The sequence below is a fragment of the Ammospiza caudacuta genome, chromosome 11, assembly GCF_027887145.1.
Source record: "Ammospiza caudacuta isolate bAmmCau1 chromosome 11, bAmmCau1.pri, whole genome shotgun sequence".
Classification (NCBI taxonomy): domain Eukaryota; kingdom Metazoa; phylum Chordata; class Aves; order Passeriformes; family Passerellidae; genus Ammospiza; species Ammospiza caudacuta.
This window is the reverse complement of record NC_080603.1, coordinates 10633899-10657077: the sequence shown is the minus strand read 5'-3', so window position 1 is coordinate 10657077 and position 23179 is coordinate 10633899. Positions and strand designations below refer to the sequence as shown.

Genomic DNA, 23179 nt, shown 5'->3' with positions numbered 1-23179 from the left:
AGCGGGGGCGGCGCGGCCGGGCCGGACGGCGGTGGCCAATCGCGGCGGCGCCGCCGCCGAGCCGCGCCGGGCACGGAGCCGATAAATGCTCCCGGCCCCGCGGCCGCCGCTCCCCGCCGCACCGGGGACACCGCCGCCGCCCCCCGCCCCGCGCCCGCCCGCCCTCCCCGCGCCCAGCCCGGCGGGGCTCCGGCCCGGCCCCTGCCCTCCCGGTGCGGGGCAGCGCGGGTCACTGACAAAGGGGCAGCGGCGGAGCTGCCTCCTCCCCGCCCCTCGGCGGCATCCCCCACCCCCTCCGGGACCGCTCCTGATTCGGCGGGGCCCGCTGACAGCGCGGGTCTCCCCTAGATCAGCCCTCACCTGGATATAACCCTGCCGGCCGCTGCCGCTGCGATGACAACTCTGGCCGGAGCTGTCCCCAGGATGATGCGCCCCGGGGCCGGGCAGAACTATCCCCGCAGCGGGTTCCCGCTGGAAGGTAAGGCCGCGCCCGTGCCGCTCCCGGTCGGGAAAGGGATAATCGTTCCGTGCCGGGACGCCGGGACAAAGCGGCCCCCCCCGGCCCGCCAGAACCGGCGCATGGAGTCCTCCAGGACAGCCGCTCGGCTTCCCCCTGCGCTGTCAGAGCAGGGCTTGCCCCAGGACAGGCTCGGACCGCTGAGGCTCCGGCCTCGCACCCCCGAGCGGCCTGGCCCGCGAGCGGGAGTTCGGCAGCGCAGCCGGCCCCGGTTATTTTGGTGGAGTGATCTGGGGAGCCCAAAGTTGGGGGAAAAGTTAGGAAAAAAATAAATTCGGGTAAAAGTGATGCGAATCGAAAGGAAGTTGAGAGCCGTGGGTCGGGCCGCTGCGACTGCCGCTCTGAAGGCAGCGGCGGCGTGAGGGCCCCAGGGCCGGCACTGCCAGGCCCGTGCCCGACGGAGGGCGGGCGGCGGCCGCGGCTCCCACCGCCGCTCCCGGGGCACTGCGGCCTTCCCGCAGCGCTTCCCCGTTATCCGCCGGGGTCGGGCGGGCTCTGGGAGCCGGCTCCGGCTGAGTGCAACAGGTGAAGCCGCGGCCGCCTCCCTGCGCTGCCCGCCGGGAGCTGCGGGCCGCGGGTGCGCGGCGGGGCGGGCGGGGGTAAGTTGCTTCACAGAAAAGCAACGACAAAAAAATAGTAACAACAACAAAAAAAGACGCAGCAGGATCCGAAGGAGACGTTAACGCCATTTACCCCCCTGCCTCCCTTCCCTCCTTTTCTAGTCTCTACCCCTCTAGGCCAGGGCAGAGTCAATCAGCTCGGAGGAGTGTTTATCAATGGCAGGCCTTTACCCAACCATATCCGGCACAAGATAGTGGAGATGGCCCACCATGGCATAAGGCCCTGTGTCATCTCCCGCCAGCTGCGAGTGTCCCACGGCTGCGTCTCCAAAATTCTCTGCAGGTACCAGGAGACGGGCTCCATCCGGCCGGGGGCCATCGGCGGCAGCAAGCCCAAGGTGAGCCTCTCCCGCCAGCCCAGAGCCGGGCAAACACCGGGCGCGGTGGCGGGGAGCGAGTTCCCATCGGGACACGGCCCAGGCTGGTCGGCACCGGGGTTTACAGCGGGGACGGCGGCCCCGGGAGGGCCGGGGGGACCGTGCGAGGCCGGGGGTGGGCGCAGATACACATGGGGCACAGCAACCCCGCCGTGTCCCCGCCTGTTGCTCTCAAACTTCCCGAGGTTTTAGAAAATATTGTTGGAGTTCTTGGAAATAATATTATTTTAATTAAGGAAATTCTATTAAAAAAAAAAAAAAAAAAAAAAAAAAACCAAAAAAACAAAAAAAAAAAAAAAAAAAAAAAACCCACAAAAAAACCCCGAAAATAGGGCGAAAATGGCGTTTTTTTGAGCGCTTGGCTTCCCGGAGCCCCGGGTGCCCCACGCTCGTTTTCCCCGCAGGAGCGCGGGCGGGCTCGGGGCTGCGGGACGGACCGGGACGCGGTCGGTCGGTGCTGGAGCTGACCCAGCACGGCTGGACCGGGCCCTCCCCGCTTTCGTTGAAAGCGCAACAAAACGAACTGTATTTCTGTCCGTCTCTTTACTGCTCCTTCTGCTCTGTTTACTTTTTCTCTCTGCTCTAGGGCTGCGTGAATTTATAGCTACGCCTCCGAAAAGTTTGCGCTAACAATAACGGAGATCAAATTTACCCCCAAGATTAGGCTTGTCCTTCTCTGGCTTTTCTTTCCCACTAAAGCGAACTAAAAGCTTGCGTTTTAATTGGAAGTTGTTGCTAGATTCTCCCCCCCTCCCTCTTTGATTCTTCTAAAGTAACGAAGCGATGCCCGAACTTTTCCTTTCCGTGTTAGGAGTAATTTTTTATAAGCGTGCTACTCAAACGTAAGGCTATTGCCAGCCGGGAGATCGTTCTTTTTGTTTGGTTTTTAGATTTATTTTAAAATCACGAGGCTACCGAAGAAAAATGCCGGTACTCGAACTTCTCCGCGTTTTTATTACGCTGGTTTTTGTTCGGAACTGCAAACTTTGTTCAGCCGAAACTTTACTGACCTGGAGCTTCGTTGCCCGGAGTCCTCCGCTGGTCGCAGCCCGGTATTTTCACGGCCGCACGGCAACCGGTGCTGCCTAATTCGGGGTTTTGCGTGCCGAAGGCTGTGTCCCACCTTCCCGGTAACCCCGGAGGATTTTCTGGGACGTTTCGTTTACCGCGGGGTGTGTTCGTTTTATGCGGCCCGTTATTGCCTTCTGTGTCCCCCTCTCTTTACCCTGCCCGCTTTCTGGTGTTTGTGTCGGCGTTTCCGAGCGGGGCCGGTGTCGGCTCTCGCTGACGACGGCGCGGGCGGCCCCGAGCGCCCCGGGGCTGTGGCGGCGGCAGCCCCCGCTCCCCGGCCCCACAGACTGTGCCCGCTCGCCTTGTCTTTACTGAAGCAGGTGACGACGCCGGACGTTGAGAAGAAAATAGAGGAATACAAGCGGGAAAACGCGGGCATGTTCAGCTGGGAGATCCGGGACAAGCTGCTGAAGGACGGCGTGTGTGACCGCAACTCGGTGCCGTCAGGTACGGAGCGGTTCGGGGTGTCCGGGAGGGTCGGGGGCGGCCCGGGGAGGGCAGCGCGGTGTCCGGGCGAGCCCCGTGCCCTCGGGATCGGAGCCCCGGGCAGCCCGGAGCGGTGCCCACGGAGCGGCCGCCGTTAGCGCGCGGCGCCTCCCTCCCGGGAGGATTCCTGCTCTCGGCGGGGTGTTTTCAATTAAATCGCAACTGCCTCCCCCTCCCCTCCTCCTCCCGGCGTTTCCCCGCCGTCCCCTACGGGCTGCTGCCGCAGGAGGGCTTGGAGCCCGCCGGAGACGGAGCTGGGGAGAAGGAGATGGGGAGCAGCTCCCTGTGCCGGCGGGGTGTTTGCGGGATGAGGCAGGGGGCACACGGAGCCGGAGCAGTGTTTTTGAGGGCTCCGGGGGTCTTTATCACCCACCATGCGGGCTCGGGGGAAAGAAACATTCCCGGGAGCCGCTGTGTCCGCGTTGGAGTGCGGTGCGGGACGGTGAAACCCCCGCGGGGACGGGAGTGACAGGCTGCCTGCCCTAAATCCCGACTGGCAGTGGCCGAGGGACACAGGCCAGTGGCTCTGAGGGGGAACTCGGCTTCCCGGGCTGGCCCGAGAGCCGCGGGGGGCTGCTGGGGACGAGCCGGTCACAGCTCTGCACTCCCCCCTGAAGTGAGCTCCATCAGCCGCATCCTGCGGAGCAAGTTTGGGAAAGGCGAGGAAGAGGAGGCTGAGCTGGAAAGAAAAGAGGTGGAGGAAGGCGACAAGAAGGCCAAGCACAGCATTGATGGCATCCTCAGCGAAAGAGGTAAAGTCCCGCTTGCCCCTGCCCTCCGTGGAGCCCTGCGATGGCCAGTGCCAGTGGCTATCACTGCCCATCTCCCCGGTGCCCGGAGCTGGTGGCTGTCACTGCCCGTCTCCCAGAGGCTGTCCTGGGCCAGCCCAGCGGGAGGTGCAGGGCGAATGAGCCCTGCCAGCCTGGCTGCCACGTCCCATCGTGTCCCACTCCCCAGCAGAGCGACCCTGCAGCGTGTGGGAATGGCGCAGGGGCTGGAACAAAGATGGGAGGCACTGCTGATTTTGCCTTCCAGTAACCAGGGAGGGTTGGGGCCACCACAGAGCCCCTCACCACAGCCACAGAGCCCCTCACCACGGCCGTGCAGGGGCTCCTCTCCCAATCCCAGCAAAAGGCTGCAGCTGCACAGAACGGGCAGTTGCAGCAAAAGCCTGCGGAGCCTCAAGTCTCTGCAGTGTGAACGGGGCAGGGAGACACATGTTTTGTTTTTTTCTGCTCTTAAAACTGCTGGGGAGAGCATGTGCCGGTGTCTGGCCGGGCCTGCGAGGAGGGTGCGCCCTGCCCGAGGCGGAGGTGAGGGGCTGCTGCGGGCACAGCTGCCGCTCCCGCCCCGCAGCCTGGCTCCCGGCCGGCCGGGGTGCAGCGCCAGGCCAGGGCCCGGCCCGGCCGCCTCTGCGGGGAACTCGCTGCCCAGCACATGCACAGGCGCTGGAGAAGGCGAGACAAAAGTACCAAATGAGCTGGTCAAACATTTGTACAACTTTTCCAGCTTTTACAAAGAAGGCCTTCTATACACAATCTACACTTGGAGATGAACTTGGAAAACAAAGAGGGGGTAGTCCATTGAAACTCACACTTTGGCTTTGCACAGACAAAGCTTCAGCTAGCAGCAGCTTGATGTGAACAAAAGAAGGCAACCTTTTTATAATTCAAGGAGAAAAGAAGAGAAAACAGTCCCACAAAAGGCTGAGAAAAGACATTATGGGCTTGCAATGAGGGATGAATTATTCAATGAGCCCCTAATAGCTGATGCTCCACGCAGTTTTATGGACTCTCAAACGTGGAAAAAAATAGTTGTTTTTAGAGAGAAAATGTTTATAGCATTTCTAGGCATCAAGGGATGCTGGTGCTGTGCAAGGACAACAGAAATCCGTTCTTTGTCAGTAGGACATGTCCTTGTTTTGTTAGAACAAACCACTAAACCCTCCTAAAACTTAGTTTTCAACTGTTATTAAAACTTTCAGGGAAGCCTCATCTTCTGTGTGTTTGTGTTTGCAAGGAGGTGTGTAATACAGACATGCAGAAGACGCTAAAAAAATTAGAGATTTTAAGGCACAAGGCACAGTTTGATTGCCTGGTCGAGTTGCCCCCATATGATGGGTCCAGAGTTCCTTCCAGAATCTCCTTCAACAGGATTTTTCAAGAGGGATGTGCATCAAGGGAAAAATAGCTGAATTCAGTGCCCTAGTTGTCTAGCTTTGCTGCCTTCTTCAATTTCTTGACAGAGATTAGAAACAGGACATAAGTGAGCCTTGATAATATCGCTGCTTTATGGAAGAAAGAGTGGTTAATAGTGACAGCAAGAGAAAAAAATACTGTTATCGATACAACCCATCCTTCTGTTTCTCTTTCAAACAGTCTTCCTGTTCTTTGACTGTCTTCCCTTTAAAGTGAGGCTTCTGATTTATTATAAATCAGTGTCTGGGTGCATGGCTGCCTCCCACCAGCCCAGGGGAGCCCCAGAACTCCTGCAGGAAAGCCACTGGGGCTGGTGATGCCTTGCTGCAAGAGCGGCTCGCTCGTGCCTCCCAGCACAGTCATAGGAGGAGGCTGCAACGTACCCTTTCTTTCACTTTCTGTGGATGTGAATGTCTAACTTTATTTGTTTTTAGTTCAATCAGTAGCAATTTTCCCCTTGATTACATGGGGTAGTGCAGTCCTCTCCTGCCCTAGGCATGCAGGTTTTTGCTGCGTGAACGTGACCGGACAGTTGTGTGGAAACGGCAGCTTTGGTAATCCCATCTGTTCTGTGACAGTGGCTGGGAAGGCTTGGCAGTGTGAGGGAGAGTGTGCTCTTCCCCACAGCAACGCTGCTCCCCCTCCCTGACTAGCAAGCTGTTGCTTAATCTCATTACTGGAGTGCTGGGATGCTGCAGTGCGAGCGTGCTGCTGCTCCAGAGAACATTGGTTGCCACCCTCGTGCCCTGCATGGAGTGTGGTTCTGTAGCCAGAGCACACCAGTGACACCATTACAAGAAAAGAATCACCATAAAAGAAGTCCACCACTACTTTCTGTATCTGACCAACAAAAAAAAGGTTCTGCCTCAACTCCGTTGCCAGCCGAGGAGCTTTGATTTCACTCCATCTGTAAAAACAATCCTGGTCTGTTACTAAAATAACTGGCAGCACTCCTGAGGAGTTTGATGCTGCAGGATCATATTTGCCAGCACCCACCAGCTTGGCTACAAGGCTGTGGCAGAGGGTGCCTGCTGGCGATGCATCTCAGATGCCCTTCTGACACTCGGGTTGTTTACAGAATGTCCAAGGGTGTCCATGTGCTGGGCAGCAAACCCCTCGGTGCCAGCTCAGCGCTGAGTGCTCTGTGTTACAGAGGGGAAAAAAGTGCAGGGTTTTGTGCAATATGAGGAGTTTTTGTAGCTCTGTTCTTGGGGACTTGAGGTATCCTGGAGCTTGGGTGCCAGGGACGGCTGTGGGATAGGTCAGAAAGTGACTGCTGAGGCTGTTCACGATGGCTATTCTGCTCGGGAGCACACATTAGTGCTGGACTTTGGCTGGCGCTGCCTGAAATCCCCTCCTTACCATGGGCCTTTGGGTGGCTCAAGGAGTGGCATTTTTTCCAAGAACAAGGACAAGAGTTGTCGTTTTAATGTAGCTATTTCAAGATTTAGGGAGTATTTACAGCAGAGTGGGATTACAGAGAATAGAAACATGATATTTTTAAAAAATGTGTGACAGAAACAGTGAATCATTGGAATCTCTCCCACCACATATATGGGTGTAGGTAAACTTTTGCATGGCTGGTGTGATTGCGTTTCATCCTCTCCTCTTGGACACTTACATGTGATTCTCACACCGTTTACAGATGCCACATGTGCAGCCCTGTACGTGCTGCATTTCGGTGTTTCTGCCAGTGTCACCCTCAGCTCTGCTTCTGGGGATATATTTAAAGAAAACTTGATTGTCAGAGTGTGTATCAGGAGGCTGATAGTTCTATAACAGCATATCTGTATTTCTGCACATGTGATAATTTTTTTCTGAAAGGCACAAGCCATAAATATAGAACACCAGAAATTTTTGTGCCTTTATGTGGCACATCAGGGCTTATTTTTAGCATGACCACTACGGAAGAGGGACTCGCTTGTACCTTTGGGGGCAGTTCTGTGCAGCATGGTTTGCTGACTAATCCGATCGCTCCCCCCTCCATAAGATAGCTGTTGTTTGCTGGCAGCACCCAGCGGCTTTCAGCACCGCAGGGATGGGGCAGAGCTGCTCCCCAGGCTGCTGTGAGCGGGCTGGGGCCGGGACCCCCCCTCCTGGCTTCAAAGGGGGCCTCTGTTCCCAGCCAGCGGAATTGGCCCCCGGGCCCTGTCCCGCGGATCCTCCCCCAGTCATGCGCACCCTTCCAAAAAGGGCCCTACTCATCCCGAGCCTCTACCCTTGGCTCTACTGAGAGCAATTCAGGCTACAGCCGACTAAATTGCCTCCTTTATTTTCTTCTTACTTTCATCTTGGACCAAACCCTTCCCCCTTTCCCTCCCCTTCCTCTTTTCTTTTTTTCTGTGTGCCTGAGGCTCACATTAATACAATTTCGGCACCACCCCTATTTTAGTGTGTGTATGTGGGGAGTTTGAGGGGGTAGGAAAAAAAAGGACCTTAGCACAAAAGCCCTGCTCAGCAGCTCGAAAGTTCAAGCTGCTGCTGCCTCTCTAGCTGTGTGATGCTTTTCCTGTTTGTGAGTTTTTGGAAACATTTTTGCTTTGTACTCTAATGGAATTAGAGGACAGATGCTGACTGTAAATGGGACACGCGACTACCAGCCCCTAGCTTAAATATTTAGATGCAATGTTACAATTACTGACTTGATGCAGGAGGCTTTGAAGTGGTGCCACATGATCTAAAGGGTAGCTCGAGCTAGATGGGCTGGCAGATGTTTTGATTAGGGCTGGTCAGTATCATGCAGCCAGTTATTTTTGGATTGCTAAAGTAATAAAGACACTTTATTAAGGGAGAAGATTAACATGTAGGCACCAGATATCAGTTTGAGTCATTCATTTCTACATAGTAGACTGTTGGATTAGCGGCTGGAGCATGGGATGAGTCAGACGCTGAGTTAGAATTTGGTTGCAGGGGCTGTCTTGGTTTTATTCTGGTGTCCTGTCCCAAAGTGCAGTGGTAGGAGGAGCACTTAAGTGCTGTGTGAAGTGCTGCTGTGGGCAGGGAAGAACAGTTCATGGAAAAGATTCACTGATGGAGTGAGACGTGATGGCTGTGGCTACAGGCAGTTATCTCCTTGATAACTGAAATTTCTGATAATAACTGATGTCTCCTTGAGCCTGAGGTATCGTGCAGTACTTGATATATTTGATCTCTAGCAGGTCTAAGAAATCAACTCATGTCACTAGAACAGTGTTGTTTCTGGGGCTCTCAGAGCTGACAAGAAAATAGTACTTAATTAAGAAAAACTCCCTAGTGAGTCCAGAATCTGGCTCAAGGGAGACAGTGCCAACTATATTTTCTTCTGTCTGTCTTTTCCCCTTCTCTTTCCTCATATCTTAATAATGAGAGTCCAGGCCTGGGTAGAAGAGCCAGGTGTTGTGCAGGTGATTCCGTGCAAACCCAACACAGCTTTGTTTCTTCTGCCTGACCCATCATCACTGTGGGGCTCTGGGACAGGCTGCTTCTTCCAAATGATTATTCTGAAGAAATAATAACAACAACAATATTAATAATAATAATATTGCAAACAACAATAATAGTAATAATAACAACTGATGACCTCAGCGGTGAATAATGACCTCACCATCAAGTGAGAGTGTGATGTCCCAGCATGCTGAGCATTTTTAGAAAGGTGCTAAATGTTTGACTTTAGGGTGACTTCAAAGTGGAGTTTGCTCTTCCAGAGCTGCCGGGGGCAGCCCATTCCCTCCTGTCTTGAAGTGGGGGATTTTGAGGAGAGTGCTAATTGTCAGACTAACTGCAGGCTAATCGTCTGACAAAAGCACCAGTAATATTTCCAGCTGTGGGAAGAAAGGGTGTTAATCTAGCAGCGACTCTCTGAAGTAATACATATACACATCATATCCTTGGCTTGAAATCATGATTATATTAGTGGCTTTGAATGTTTTGCCATCTGAGGGACGCTTTCTTCAACTTAGGAGTCAGCGCCTGTTCAAGCAGATTTGCTGTGGGCATTCTTTCCAGTTTTCCTAATTGCATATATCTAGAACAAAGCTGAATGTTATTTCAGGAAATGTCAGGATTGCTTCACACACAGCAGTCAATTAACTTCAATTTGTACCCGAGTTAGCACCTTATTTAGTTGCTTTGAAGATCTTCATCTATTAGACTAAAAGGGTGTCGTTCCAGAAAGGCAGAGGCAACAAACACTTGGTTGACTTCGGTGTGGCTAGGACTTCCTCTGAGAGTGTGATTTATGTATTTGGTTTCCAGATCCTCCTGTGATTGCAGGATCTGTGATGTCAGTAGGAATTTACCCTAACAGACATCAGGCTTTTCTTGGCACCAGCTCTGTGGTGTGCTGAGGAGCTGCAGCTCTGGGGGAACGCTCAGGTTTGGGATGTGATGTGATGTGATGTGAGAGGGGTTTGCTCACTGCAGCCCTGCAGATGCTGTGCCGAGGGGTCCCCTCAAAGGGCCTATTCATGTGTGCAGCGCTGCTCACGTGGGCTGCGCCAGCCTGCAATGGGGCCCAAATTTGTTCTCTCAGTAAAAGTACCCACTGCACAGAGTGGGACTTAAATCCCGAGTGAAACCCGGGCAAAACTCTCACTGAGGGCAGGGATCTTTGTGTCTCAGTTTACACAGAGGTAGCAGTGGAATCAGAAGACAGACAGAGGTTTTAATTAGATAAATAGCTAATTAGAAATTAATGCTTTAAGTAGTAGCCAATACCGATAAAATTCTTAAAACAAACAATTTCCTGTGTCTGAGTTTGAATAGTGATTCTCTGTTACATACAACACTTTTATCTAACACTTATTTGGGGATCGTTTAGTTTGGTTTGGGTTTACTTATTGATAAGGGTTGGAACAGGGTTTAGGAGCGGGAAGCCAATAAAGCTGATAGTGATAAATTATCATGAGTCCCGAGAGCTGTGTAATAAAACTGTATTGGGAAATGAAGCAGAACTACAAAGTGCTCTCTGGTTAATTTAAGAAGAAATTGAGTGAAACACAAAGCAATAAATCAGAGCAAGCCACTCAATGTGAATTTCTCGATGTAAATGTCACTTAAAATCCTATGTAGCAAACGTATATGGCCAGAGAAAGAACAAAATATAGAAATAAAAATGCAGGATACTTTCAAGTGGTCCCTGAACGCTGAGCTTTCTGGCTAATAAAAATGATGTACAGTAATGTAATTCACCACAAGACCTTGTTCAGCCTAGTGTGAATGTGGCATTTTACTTTACTTGCCCTGGAGTACTCCTGCCCCATGCTGTTAAACTAATTCAGTTTAAATCACTCTGCCTAGAAAAAAGTGAAGCCTAATGAAATTAAAACTCACTGAGGACACATTAGAGTTAAAGTGTGTCATGTGTTGAGATTATTTAGTTAGGGGAGTTTGATGTAATTGTTGACAGGTCGTTTATTCATCCTAGTAAATAAAGATTCACGAACTATTAAGAATGTGCATATATAACTAGTAAGACAGTAAAAGGCAATTAAGCAGTCAGTTTAATGTCTTATCTTGCTGGTTGCCCTACAGTTGTTTTACAACTAGGAATTAAAATTTGAAAAGAAAGTTTTCAGTGTTCCTGGCCAAATATTGATTAAGTAGTTGTTTGCTGATGCCATTGTGGCACATAAAAAGGCCAGTGGTTCTGCCCCTTGTTGTTCATCTTCCATTGTTGCTGATTCTTAACCTCGGAGATCAAAGGAGGATCATTTCAGTTTATCTGTCCTGGAAAATCCTCCTTTGCTCCTAAACCCGTATGGATTAATGGCCAAATTGTCTTTAATGAGATGTGAAATTTGAATGGAATCCTTATTTTGCATGGTCTGTTGAATGTATACACTGTATGCTCTTACAGTTTTGTGTTTTTGTTTGTTTTTTTTTTTTTTTTTTCTTTAGCATTACTGGATTTGATTTTGTTTTAATCACTTTAGTATACAGTGCGTTGAAATGTTAGTATTGTAGCAGGTAAAATACAATGTACTTAACTGAATTTTACTAAAGCTATTTTTATTGCATATAATCTTTTTGATAAGCGTAGCCTAAAGGGGAAAAAAAAAAAGTTGTCTTCATATACCAAATCACACAGGAGATAAATAGTCCAGGGCTGCCAATAAAAGAAAGGGAGCTTGAGAAGCCAGCCCGTTCTCCCGACTGGGCTCTCAGAATACAGGGGACACAAGCAAGCTTGCAACATTTGTTTGGTGATTTTCTTCAGTTTGGACTTTATGGCCCCTACTTGCCTCAGCTAGAATAGTTGTGCTGTGCCTTCTCCCAAAAAAAGGGAAGTTGGATTGACGAGGCTGCGCAGAAAAACAAGCAAGAGCCCTTGAGAACAATCAGTTCCTTGTGCATGGCAGAAAGCTATATTTATTTCAGAGACAGTAAAATGAATCCCACCACATCCTCAGCAGAAGAGGCTGTGCAATCTGGATGAGTTTTCTTGTCATTATGACACAAGTTTTCATCTGAATTGTGAGGTGTGGGAGTGTTAGATCCAGGTCCCACTGCGTCCACTAGACGCAGTTTGTGAATTTAGCTTCACACACAGTAGTAAGAAGCCTGGTGAAACCAGAAAGCCTCTCCTGGTGTTGCATTTTTGTTGTGAAAAACAGCAGAGTAAAGGATAAGACAAAATTTTTAATCGTTTCACATTCCTTTTCTTAAATACATTCTGCTTCTATTCTGTCTGGTTACTGCTGATTAAAATATCAGTCCGTGCATGCTTTGCAGGTGCTCAGCTACTTTAGCAGACATTTTGTCCCAGGGTAAGAGCTACCACTCTTTGAAAGCATTTTAGATACAAATTTCCTCAAAGTCTGTGCACTCATCTTTTTTGTTCCCATAGAGAGCTGTGGTGAACACAGTGATATCCATGCTACTTTTGATTCTATTTTAACAGATTTTTGCCTGGTTATAGACTTTCTGGCAAACACAATCAATGTTTATATCATGCACAAGCCCACATAAGGACCAGTCTTAAGGATTTTTATATTTATGATATGCCTCGTGTTGGATGTCTGATCTAAAAATGACTATGCAGTAATTTCTTTATCAGATATATTGTCACATAGATGGCTGTGCTTTGAATAGTATGAGGAATAAACTGTCTGTGGCTGACAATTCTGCAAGCAGACAGCTTATTCAGCCCCTGTCAAATCTTATTCACCTTACTTAAATGAGCAGGACTGTTCATGCCAATATAATCAGAATCTCTTCCACGTACTAGCCTGGAAAAGCAATAGCAACCGCAGCTCTTTTGGCAAAATTACCCTGCACTTTGTTAAAAATGTAACCCATCTACCCCCTGCGAGGCAGTAGCACCAGCCGTACTCAGTGTAACCAAATTGTACTTAAAACTGGTTTTCATCTCTGTTTTTAACTGTCCCAGGGAGGGTGGAGATGAGTACAGACTGGCTTCACAGAAAACAGGCTAGCAAGTAGAAGGGGATGTTTCCACAGAAAATGGGTTTTTACTGAAGATGGTGTGGCAGGACTTCCCTTTCATTCTGACCTCAGGGCTGGCTGTTTGATCCGGTGTGAAGTGCTGAAGGGTCAGAGCGTGGGGTGGGAGGATCTATGCCCCAGTAAATGCTCTGACACCTACCCAGCCCCTCCTGGCAGGCTGAGTGCTGAGAAAACCTCGCACGGAACTAGCTGGAATTCAGGACTCGGCTAGTTTCACAAACAGAAAAATAAGTTCTTTTCAGAAGGAAGGTGCTTTAAAAAAACCAAAAGGAAGTGGAAATTATTCAGCTAAAGAAAATGGGAAGTGAAATACACTGTTTCACAATGAAATCCTGAAAAGTACAGATTTTGAAAAAAAAAAATCTCTGGAATTCCATTTACCAAGGGATAAATCAAGTAACTCCACTGCAGATGGGGAACTGATGCTGTTGTGTGAGTGAATGCTGAATTAAATTATCAGTATTTACATAGAAGAGAAACTTCCAAACAACTGCTAGCTAAGGAGTGATGGTATAAGTGAGCAGTGATCCAATCTTTATGGTGTGATGTTATAGATGAAGATCTACAAAACTTTTCATGTAGAATTTTAACACATGTGGTGCAGAGAAAGGCATCGTGTGTACCTCCCTTGCTGTGCGTGGTGGCTATTCCCTGTATGGTGTGTGACTTCACTGTGTTCTTTGTCTGTGGAACTGGAAAATAATAGAAGAAAACATTCAGGAATCTATTTAGAAGATTATACAATAGATGTCATAGTTAGGAAAAAGCCCTGTGGGTTCATCCTTGCTTTAGCACAGTTGATTTGACCTGCTTTCTTTTAAATCAACAGGCTCAAGCAAAAATGCTTGAACATTTGGCAGCTGCATAGAAAACCACACAAACCCCTGTTGCTTTAGTACCCACAACTTGTTTTCCAACAAATACAGTGTTATCTTTTGAAAACCGCTTAAAGCTAACTGCTTGTCCACCTCTTCTGAGCAGCTCTGAGGCTGGTGTGAGCTGTGTGTGTGTACTGGGGCACGGGCTGAGGCAGCCTGGAGCATTGCAGGGTCTCAGGATGCTCACATGTCCTGGTGGAAATGCAAAATGGCTGCATACAGCAGGCATATTTTCAGGCTTTTTGTTATTTCCATCTCTATGTTTTAAAAGTTTCTTGAAACCAAATGGCATTGGCGTTTATATCAGAACAGCCCTGTGCTCTCAGCAGGGCTGTGCAGGGTATTTAGCATTGAATTTGGCCCTGCATGAAAGTTTAATCACATTCCAGATTTGAGGGAATGCCTTCACTTTCTCAGACTTAGCAAGACCTTACAGTGCTAAACATCTATTTTTGCTGGTAAAGACCTGACACAGCCAGTAAGTGTAGTTAAAATGCTGCAAGCAGAGCAAATTAAAAAAAGCTGCTTTAGAGAATGGCACTTAATTTTTCTAACATATGATTTAGCAAAAAAAAAAAAAAAAAAAAAAAAGCAAACAAGCCCCCCAGCTCTCTGCTGTAAGGAGCTCTGTAACCAATCTGCTCCACCAGTCCTGGCAGGGTGGGAGGCAGTGCTGCTCCCTCTGATTTCTGGCTCCTCCCTGGCTGAAGGGTATCAGGAGGGGAGGCACACTCTGTCCCCATATGCAACATTCCTGTCCTTGGTCCCAGTCAATACAACAAATTAAATTTTTGGAAGGACACCATGTAATTTGAATGGTTGTCAAATCTTATACTATGATGGGTGTAAAGAGGGTTGGTCCCCAGGCTGTATGAGGCCACTTAGCCAAAGAAGAACTTAAATCAGAATTCAATGTTACTGTGCTTCTCCTGTACTGGCAGTCAAAAAGATGGAGTGATGATGATTGATGACATAAATACTTCTGTTAATCTGATATCAGAAACAGAATTTTCAGTTCTGGAAGACAGAAATTAAAAGTGAATATTAAAAAAAAGTCATGACTATAGCCACCAGTATCTGAATCCTGGTAATGATAGTTATAAAGAAACAGGCCAGCTGGTGCTGAGTGCTTGGCTGCTGGCAGCACAGAGTGTCTGTGCAGCAGTGGCTCCCCAGGATGGCAAAGGGGGAACCCCTTTGGATGCACCTCTGTGCTGCTGCTCCTGTTTCAGCCTCGGGGTTTCTGTGAGTGCCGTGCCCTTGGGGTGCCTTGGGCCCCTTCTGAGGGCCAGGTCCTTTGGCTGAAAGAGCCATTGTGCCCCTCTGAGTGTCAGCTGGAGCAGTGAGCAGAGTGCCTGCAACTGAGGGCTGGGTGCTGGGCGGGCTCCCAGCCCAGGTGGGAGCTGGGGCTGCCCTGTTTGCAGCCCAGGCAGCTCCTCACTCTGCCCTTTCCTTCTGGGAGGCTTGCAAGTGATTTCTTTGTATTTATTGTGAGGTTTAAAGCTTGCACAGGACCGTTGTGCTCTCGAGGTGTAGCCAGGGGGGTCACAGTGGTGCTTTGCTCTTGGTGACATTCAGCTGTTGCAGTGGGCGCCTCAGGCCCCTGGGGTTTGGGCTGAAGGGCTTGCTCCCACCCTTGCACAGCTGCTGCTGGTTTGCTGCTGTAGAAAAGGGGCTGCCCAGCCCATCTTTCCATAGGCTTTGGCTTTCTTCTGACTGGGCTCTGGTGAGTGTGGTTCTGTGTCTTTGAATTGGGCTAAGGGATCTTGTTTAATACCCCTTTTGAGTAGCAAGGAGTGATCTTAGTGACTAATGTGTTTATAAGTAAGTGATACCCCCTATACAAACAAACAACAAAAATGTGGTTATAGCAAAATTGGTGCTGGAAGAGTTGGCTTTAGTTTGAGGGAGAACTGGTTGGAATTGGAATTTGCTCTGTGTTTCTTGCAGTGACTTTCTGCAGTGCTTGTGCCTGGAGCCAGCTGAGATAGGACTGCTTGCTCCTCCTTCCCTCTTACTGGTCTCTTGCTCCCCTGTGCTTAAATTTGCTACTTGTATCTGTGGTGGTTTTTCTTTTAGTGGTTTCTTTTTTGTGTTTTGGTTTGCTTTTTTTTTTTTTTTTTTTTTTAAGAAATGGGACCAATGATATTTTCCTCCCTCAATGGTATTTCCAAATGTCTGGTGTCCAGGAATCAAAAGTGTTCCATAGGTTCAGCTGTCATCATTCATCTGCTGAAACTGCAAATCCAGATGGAATGATACTTTAGAGTGAATGTTTGTGGGTAGAGAGGATTGCAGCCTGTCCTTGGAAGAGCAATTGGGCTTTCAGCTTTGGGGTTTGCAGAGCTGGGGAACACCAGGGGTTGTTTGTAGAGGGGACAGGGCTACCCTCAGGTCCAGTGGCCCATGGCATGAACCACTTAACTCACCAGATGCACAGAGCAGCAGGGGTGTGCTTTGGTGAAGTGGTAAACACTCTGCACCTTTAGTTTTAGTAGTTTTATGACTATTTTTTAAAGCTAAAGCAGATCAGTAGCTACTGTGGGCTGGGATTAAGTCCAAGAATCTGGAGGTGTCACCTCAATTTACACTGAGGCTCTGAGCCACCATGTATTTACTGGAGTACAGCAGGAATTGATACATATTTTTTGCTGGTTTTGCTGAGTCTCCCATGAATACCCTGCAATTCTCTCAAATATGTGGTGTGAAAAATCTATTCAATAATACGTATAAATAATCATTGGTTCTAAGAAAGTATTCAATGCTTGAAATTTATGTAGTTGTGACTGGGCACGCAGGTCTTGCAGTGATTTCTCTTCTACAACTGCTCTTGCATATATTAAAAATGTGTATTTCCTGGACAACTGTTAAAACCTTTTTCTTCTTTTAAAATTATATTTATTTTTTACTGTTGTACTTGTTAAAACAGAAGCATGTACTGAGCAGAAAAAGGAGACAAAAATCATGCCTTGAGCATTCTTTTGTTGTACATTGCCACTATTTATAGTTTAAAACTCTAGCTTTCCATCCTTATGCAAGAGAACACATTCTCAGTGGTGGGATTTTTGTGTTACACAGGCTGACTAGAGATAAACTACTTTGGTTTGATTTTAAACTTTTATTAAATGAAATCTGTAATTTATTTTCTAAGCATTATTCTTGACAAAGAGAAATAGTCCAGCAACTTGGACATGAAGTTATGAGACAAAAATACAGGGAGCCAGTTGCAATTGATAAACTGGCTTAAACTTGTCAACAGGTCTTAAACAAAGAAAAGTTTTAAATCTCAAAGCTGCAGTACAACTTGCAGTAAGGCGAGCTTTGATTTCTAGAGTTGGTGAAACAAATATTTTTTACTGATTTCTAAAATTTCCAGGAAAATTGTATTGTTATAGTCTATCCTTAAACAGTAAATTTATAGGTTGGCTTTGTGTGTTTTTCTTCTTTCTTAGCACCACTAATTCCTCTAATTAATAGTGTCAAGCATGTGAGATTGCTCATAAATCTGAAAAAAGGCCTATTGAATTTAATAGTGAGACTTGCATTGTCTTTAAAGAAATTTGGTCAGATCCTAAACAGAAAGGTTTTTTTTCCCGTCTCTCTCTTTGTTTTTTCTTCCCCCCCCTTCCCCCTCTCCTTTCCTTGAGGCAGAAAAAGTTCTGAGTTTTTCTGAGGAAACTGAGGAATTCTAGCATTCCTGGGCATGAGAGGAGAATACTGATTAGAATCAGGCAGAGAGCAAGCAGGTGCTGAGCATGTTCATTGCTTAACCCCCTGCCCTGCTCCTGCATCCCGGCCTGACCCAGCGCTCAGACCCTGCAAATAGCAGCAAGTTGCCAGATGTTGGAGATGTTTTCAGTAGGGTGATTATTCACCAAGTCTTGTCTGAAACCAGGGAGTTCCTACAATGCCTGTATTTCATGTTTAAAGCTGGCCTGGGTGAGCCATGGGAGACAGTGCTGAGAAAAATACTGTATTTCTGGGAATGGGAGCTGGCTGTTCTGTTGCTGGCTGCTCTGTGGCATCCTTTTGCAATAAACTAACAAGCAAAGTAGATTGCCTGAGGGGGAGAAAACTGTCTATTTCTGTTTTGTTTTATTCTTTTTTAAGAACAGAAAAAGATTTTATGGGTTAGAAGCAGTGCACCCTAAAGAGAGGTGTGTTTAAAAGTTAAGACTCGAAAGCTTTTGTCTGGAGAATAATACACTCGGAGTAAAGAGCTGCACAATGGAAGTCTTTTCTTCCAGTTATGTATGGATGAGCATCAGTCAGCCAAGGAAGAACTTCAAAGGCCAATGTGAACACTTGCTAGGCTCTTTCTTTCCTGACAGGTTCTTCTTGAGGTAAGATGGGGAGAGCTGTTTGTGCTGGGAGCTGGAGCTCTCCTCCTGCAATAAATCATGTGCAAACTGAGGTACCAGCCACAGCCATCTCTGTCTCCAGATTTGTCTTTTTGGAAGTTGCTAAACCATCCCATTTCACAAGTCTTTTATTGCTTATTCATAAAGAAGTCTCAAATTCCACTTCTGCCTTGCTGGAAAGGCACCATGCCAGATGGAGGGGGAAGATGATCCATTTCTCTGCCTCCAAAAAGTCTCATTATTGATACACTGTAATTTGCTTTTAAGGTGGAAAAACCAGCCCCAATGTGTTTTAATATAAGTGGTCCAAGGGTATAATTGCTGTGCATTAAAACAGCAACCAAACTTCATGTCTGCAAGAAGACATGGAGGCATGTCTAGGGAGAGGGTCAGGGTTGGTAAAGGAGATGCTTCTCTAATGTAGGAAAGAGAAACTCCAAGTAGCATCCAGAGAAATCTCTTCAAGTTGACCTAATAATTTCATTTTATCAATTTTAAAATATTTTATTTTGGTTGGATTTTTTTTAATGTTAAATACTGCAGTCTAGAGTGATTTATCTCATTTTACAGTGGGTTTAAGGAGCAGTTTTAGTGTTACCTGTGAGGCTGTGCTCAGAGGCACTACTTTAGAGGACTCTGTGTGTCACATCAGTCTTTGTTAAAGGCAGACACAACAGAGAAACCAGAGGATGTCTGATGGAGAGAGCAGCTCTTGTGAGTTCCCAGGAGCACAAAGCAGAGCAGTCTGTGCTGCCAGCCCAAACAGGGCTGATGCTCCTGCTGATGCACACAGTGCCATTCACTTTTTGGGCAGTGGGGTAGGGAAGGCCAGGCCCCTTCTGTGACAAAAGAAACCCTGCAGCACCTTGTCTCTAATATCTGAGAAATGCTTGCCCAGGTGAGTGGGTGGCCCCTCTGCCGGGCCATGGCCATGAGCAGTGTGTGAGCATCCCTGGGTGCCCCTTGTGCTGCCACAGAGCAGGGGCCAAGCAAAGCTGTGGGAGCAGAGGGCTGGCTGTCCTTGCTCAGGAAATTTGTAGCAGTTCTCCTGAGGTTCAGGGAAGGGCCACGTAGGATGTTCTCAAAGTGTTTGTGGTGCAAGCTGGGATTTGGGAGCTGACTGCTGCAAAGACGAGGCTCTGGGGTTTTTTTGTGCTTTCTCTGTGTTCCTATCCTGATCATCCAGCTCTGCCAGACTTAACATTTGAGTCCCTTTCCATGACAGCCCTCATTCATTTAGCTATGCATTAGGCAGGGAAGAAGAACCAGTAATTATGAGCAAGCTGGCAGTGCTGTGTTCCAGTAACTGTTTCATGGTGTGTTTGAGTTGATGGCTGCAAGAATGGAAAATAAGTCTTTGGGATGATGTGGGAGATCTCTGTTTGCATGCTCTGACTCTTGGCTCGAGCCTGCCCTACGTGCTCAGGCACCCTTGGCTTCAGTCAGCCTGTTTGAAGGAAGTGGGGTTTCTCTGAAGGTTGGGTTCAGAATAAATGATTTGCCCACAGCAGCAGCAGTTGTGATATTCTCTAGGAGTGCATTGCATGACTTATCTAGACACAGCCTGTGAGCTGCTTTGAAGCCAGCCATGGAAGGTGGCAGAAAAGCCAGATTAGTACTGGCTGGCTTAAATTTTCTGTATAAGTCTTTGCATTCTTTAAGTGAAAAAAAGTTGGGTTCCCTCTGCATTAATGATTTCAGGTGAGTTCAGCCTCCCTGCTAAGAAAATTTCATTTAGTAAAGCAAAGGGTGTTTCACGCAACGAAGACCTGCAATTGTGGAAAAAGGTCATTTGAAACTATGATACTTTGTAATAAATTTCGAAATGTGCGATCCTGCAACCGATCTCTTTTTTTTTTTTTTTTACTTTCAGTGTAACCCACTGCCACCTAACTCCCAGAAAATCAAGTATATGAACATTCACTTAAATTGAATTTTATCTTTCATTTCAGGAAAAGGGTGAAAGAATAAATAAGATTTAGAACTGAAAACAGGACAATAGAATTGAATTTGGTAGGGTGTTGTCAGCAGGATTTTAATTTTTCATAAGTAAGGGAAAGAGGAGCATTTTGGATTTTTGTGTTGTGGGCTGACAGTCCTAGACCATTAGTAGAAATCAGGTAGTAGTCCTTGTTTTGTATCTGTAGAGAGCTTGAAATATATTTGGGAAATTAAAGAATTTGGTTCTTGCTTTCCTGAAACAATTTTAGGCTCTTGCAATGTAAATGGAACATTTTTGACCATGATAATGTCTCTGTAGTCTCATCTTCAAAGTGCTTGTTTTTATAAAATAATAAATGTCCTTTGACTTCACTGCTGGAAAAATTCTAGATAAATTCAGGGTGTTATTTTTACCCTATTCCTTCTCCAAATTTAAAGCAGTCTCTGTTTGCTAGAGATTGAGATAGGGAAAGTTAAGAACCAGGAGTAATTCTTATTTTGCTGCCACTTTTCATCAGATGTTCATCAGTCATGGAGTGCCACAGGCACTTGTAGAATGAATCTTTAAAGATACCAAAATAGAATACAAACTTGAAAATTTGTCTAACAGGTTTCTGTCATGCAAATATTCAGGAGATGTTTGGGCATTTATCTGTCTCTGCCCTTGTTGCATGTGGAGGAGAGCTGAGTAAGGAGCTCAGCATCAGCTTCAGTCCGTGTAGATTCAGGCATTATCTGTTTTTTCCTGTATATTTCTGTAGTTGCTGTGTGTGTCCCTGATTTGAATTTTAGTAAAAGAAAAAAATTTAATGTCCTCTTGTTTATTTTGATGGGTTACAAAGAATAAACCAACAAAATCTGAGGTATTGTCTTAATGACTCTTGTGGAATGAGCAATAGTGGACTGAGGAATTACAAATTTGTATTTTCAGGTAGATTTTCCAATAAACTGTCAGGAAATAGTGCTACAGTATAGAATATGTATTAGACTAGATCCTGGACCGTGCATCAAATCAGAGTGGTTCCTTTGTTGAAGTTCCTTGATTTCCAGGAATATAAGAGATCTCAACCTGGCTAATGGAACATTTTGTAGTTTGAATAACTGAGGACTCTTTCCTGAGTAAGGGCATGTAGAATGCACAGCCAGATATTGGATTGTCTGTTGTGAGGTTAAGTTGCTTTTTTAATTTTTCTTTTGGGATAATAGCTGTAGAACGAGAGAATCTTGTTCTAATTAATAATGTAAAACAAGTTATGGAACCAACAATATTCTATTTTGGGGAGAATCTGAAAGATTTCTGATCCCTTTCAACGCAGTTTCTGTAAAAAGATGGTAAAGCACACTTCAGTGTGATGTATGTGCCTACTGGTATGAGTCTCCTGAATGTATTGTTAAGGAATATTGCAGATTTTGAGGAATGATGCTCAGTAACTTCTGCTTGTTCTATGTGTGTCACATTTCACACACATTCTGCAGATACACACAAACTCTGAAGCTGGGTTTCAGAGCTAGGTCTGGCCAGGCACATTGTTTGTGCAGCCAGGAGAAATTCATGTACTTGGTACAAAAGATGAGTTTGTAACTATTTAAGCAAAGCTGTACCTCTTTTTATTAGTAAAAGAATGCAAATGGAGGATTTTATGCAGATTAAGAAACATTTATTTTACTGCTCAGAGGGCAGGCTGTCAGCACCCATTAAAGTCTCCAAATTAAATTAAAACAAACAGAGCAACAAACAACCCCCTCCAACCCTCGAATTTCAAACAAAACCAATCCTATGGATATGCTCTGTGTGGTAGATAATTTAGGAAAGTAGGTTATATCCTCAAGACATTGCTCTGGCACCCCTCCATGTGAACACTGCTAATATCCTTTGAGTTACTTGGTGCTATTGTCTTTCTAAATACTGTTTGGAGGTTGTGCTGCTCTGGAGATCTCAGAACTGTTTTTTTCTGCTGGGAAGATACAAGTCCATTGAATGTGAAGCTCTGTCAAATCATGACAGTTATGGCAACATTTTGTTCTAAAGAAAACAAAAGGAAGAATTCAGGCTACATAAAATCACTCTTTTCAACATTTGGCAGAACAAAATATTTTTGTTCGTTAATTTTAAAATTTTGTTTGTAATTTAAAAATTTTTATTCTTAGAAAATGAAGATTAAAGACCTGATTATTATTCTGAATCCCTTTAAAAAACAGTTTTCCTCTGCAGTTTTCTACTGTTGAGACATATTTAGATTTCTCTTAGCCAGAAGGAAAACAAATGCTGAGACACAAACTCTTTAGGGACAGTTTCTCACTCCACAAAGTGTCCTTCAGAGGGCTGGCTGAGAAGAAGTGTCAGAAACAATCTTTTCACTTTTCCTTGCCCCAGCACTCAGACTCTGCTTTGCCCAGGTCACTCGGCCCGAGGGATGAGCAGAAGCCGGCAGCCCCTGGCAGGGTGGGGAGCAGGAGGGATTTTTGTGGTGCTGCTGAGCACAGGAGAGCAGCCCCGGAGCGGGAGCTCTGCCTTCCCCAGCTGGGACGGCCCCTCGGAGGGAAAAAGAGGCTGTCACAGCAAACTGTAGGAGTACTCGTTTGCACCAGAGCAGCAGATTTTCCCCTCCCGTGCCGTGTTAGTATTGAGCTAATTTGGTGTGCACTTAGCTTAGAAAGAAGCGATTTATGCAATAACTGTAATGGCTTTTAAAGTTTGTTTTGCAGAGTTTTATTAATTTAAAATCATAGGAGCTGTTGAGGGAAATAGCAGATAACTTAGCAGCAAGGAAGTTAATTATGACTGTGCAGTGGTTTGGAATAGAGACATGAATATTAATTCTTTTAAAGCTGCTTGACGTATAAGCTGAGTTTGATTGGGGCTGCTTCTTTCTCTCTCTCCCTTTAGCATTCCTTCATTTTTTCATTCTTTTGTCCACTTGACACACAGCCTTTCTAAAGTGGTTTTGCAGAAACTGTTGGCATGATCCCTGAACAATTTTTCCATGGAGTAAATTGCTCCCCCAATGTATAGCCCGATTTTAATTAAAAGATCTTTCTACACTGTTTCAAACAGATGAAGAAATATCTCTTGGTGTGAAGGTGTGAGTGGAAGGATGGTCTGATACTGGCAGTACTGAGCACCTCCGTGGCTTTTGGATGTTGGGGGTAAAAAGGTTTGTGGTGAAAAAGATGTGGAGTTTTTTTGCTTTTGGAAGATTTCTGGGGCTGCCAGAAGCTTTCTGTGAGGCTATATTCAGTGCCTTTGAAATTTAAATACAGGTTGAGAAATGAGTTTGTTTATT

The 23179-nt window shown here is 46.6% G+C and overlaps 1 protein-coding gene across 4 annotated transcripts in view; it reads left to right on the top strand.

Annotated features, from left to right (window-relative positions):
• Nucleotides 1-295: 295 nt before the first annotated feature.
• PAX3 (paired box 3) overlaps nt 296-23179 on the top strand; it is a 72959-nt gene continuing 50075 nt past the window's right edge. For 2 of the 4 annotated variants that reach the window (XM_058812171.1, XM_058812170.1), the window contains exons 1-4: nt 296-478; nt 1240-1475; nt 2903-3032; nt 3689-3823. In XM_058812171.1, the coding sequence (XP_058668154.1) occupies nt 394-478; nt 1240-1475; nt 2903-3032; nt 3689-3823 (586 nt within the window). In that variant the 5' untranslated portion in view covers nt 296-393. Of the gene's footprint in view, nt 479-1239; nt 1476-2902; nt 3033-3688; nt 3824-18234; nt 18244-23179 lie in introns of all 4 variants that reach the window. The other 2 variants (XM_058812172.1, XM_058812173.1) reach the window with 2 other exon arrangements.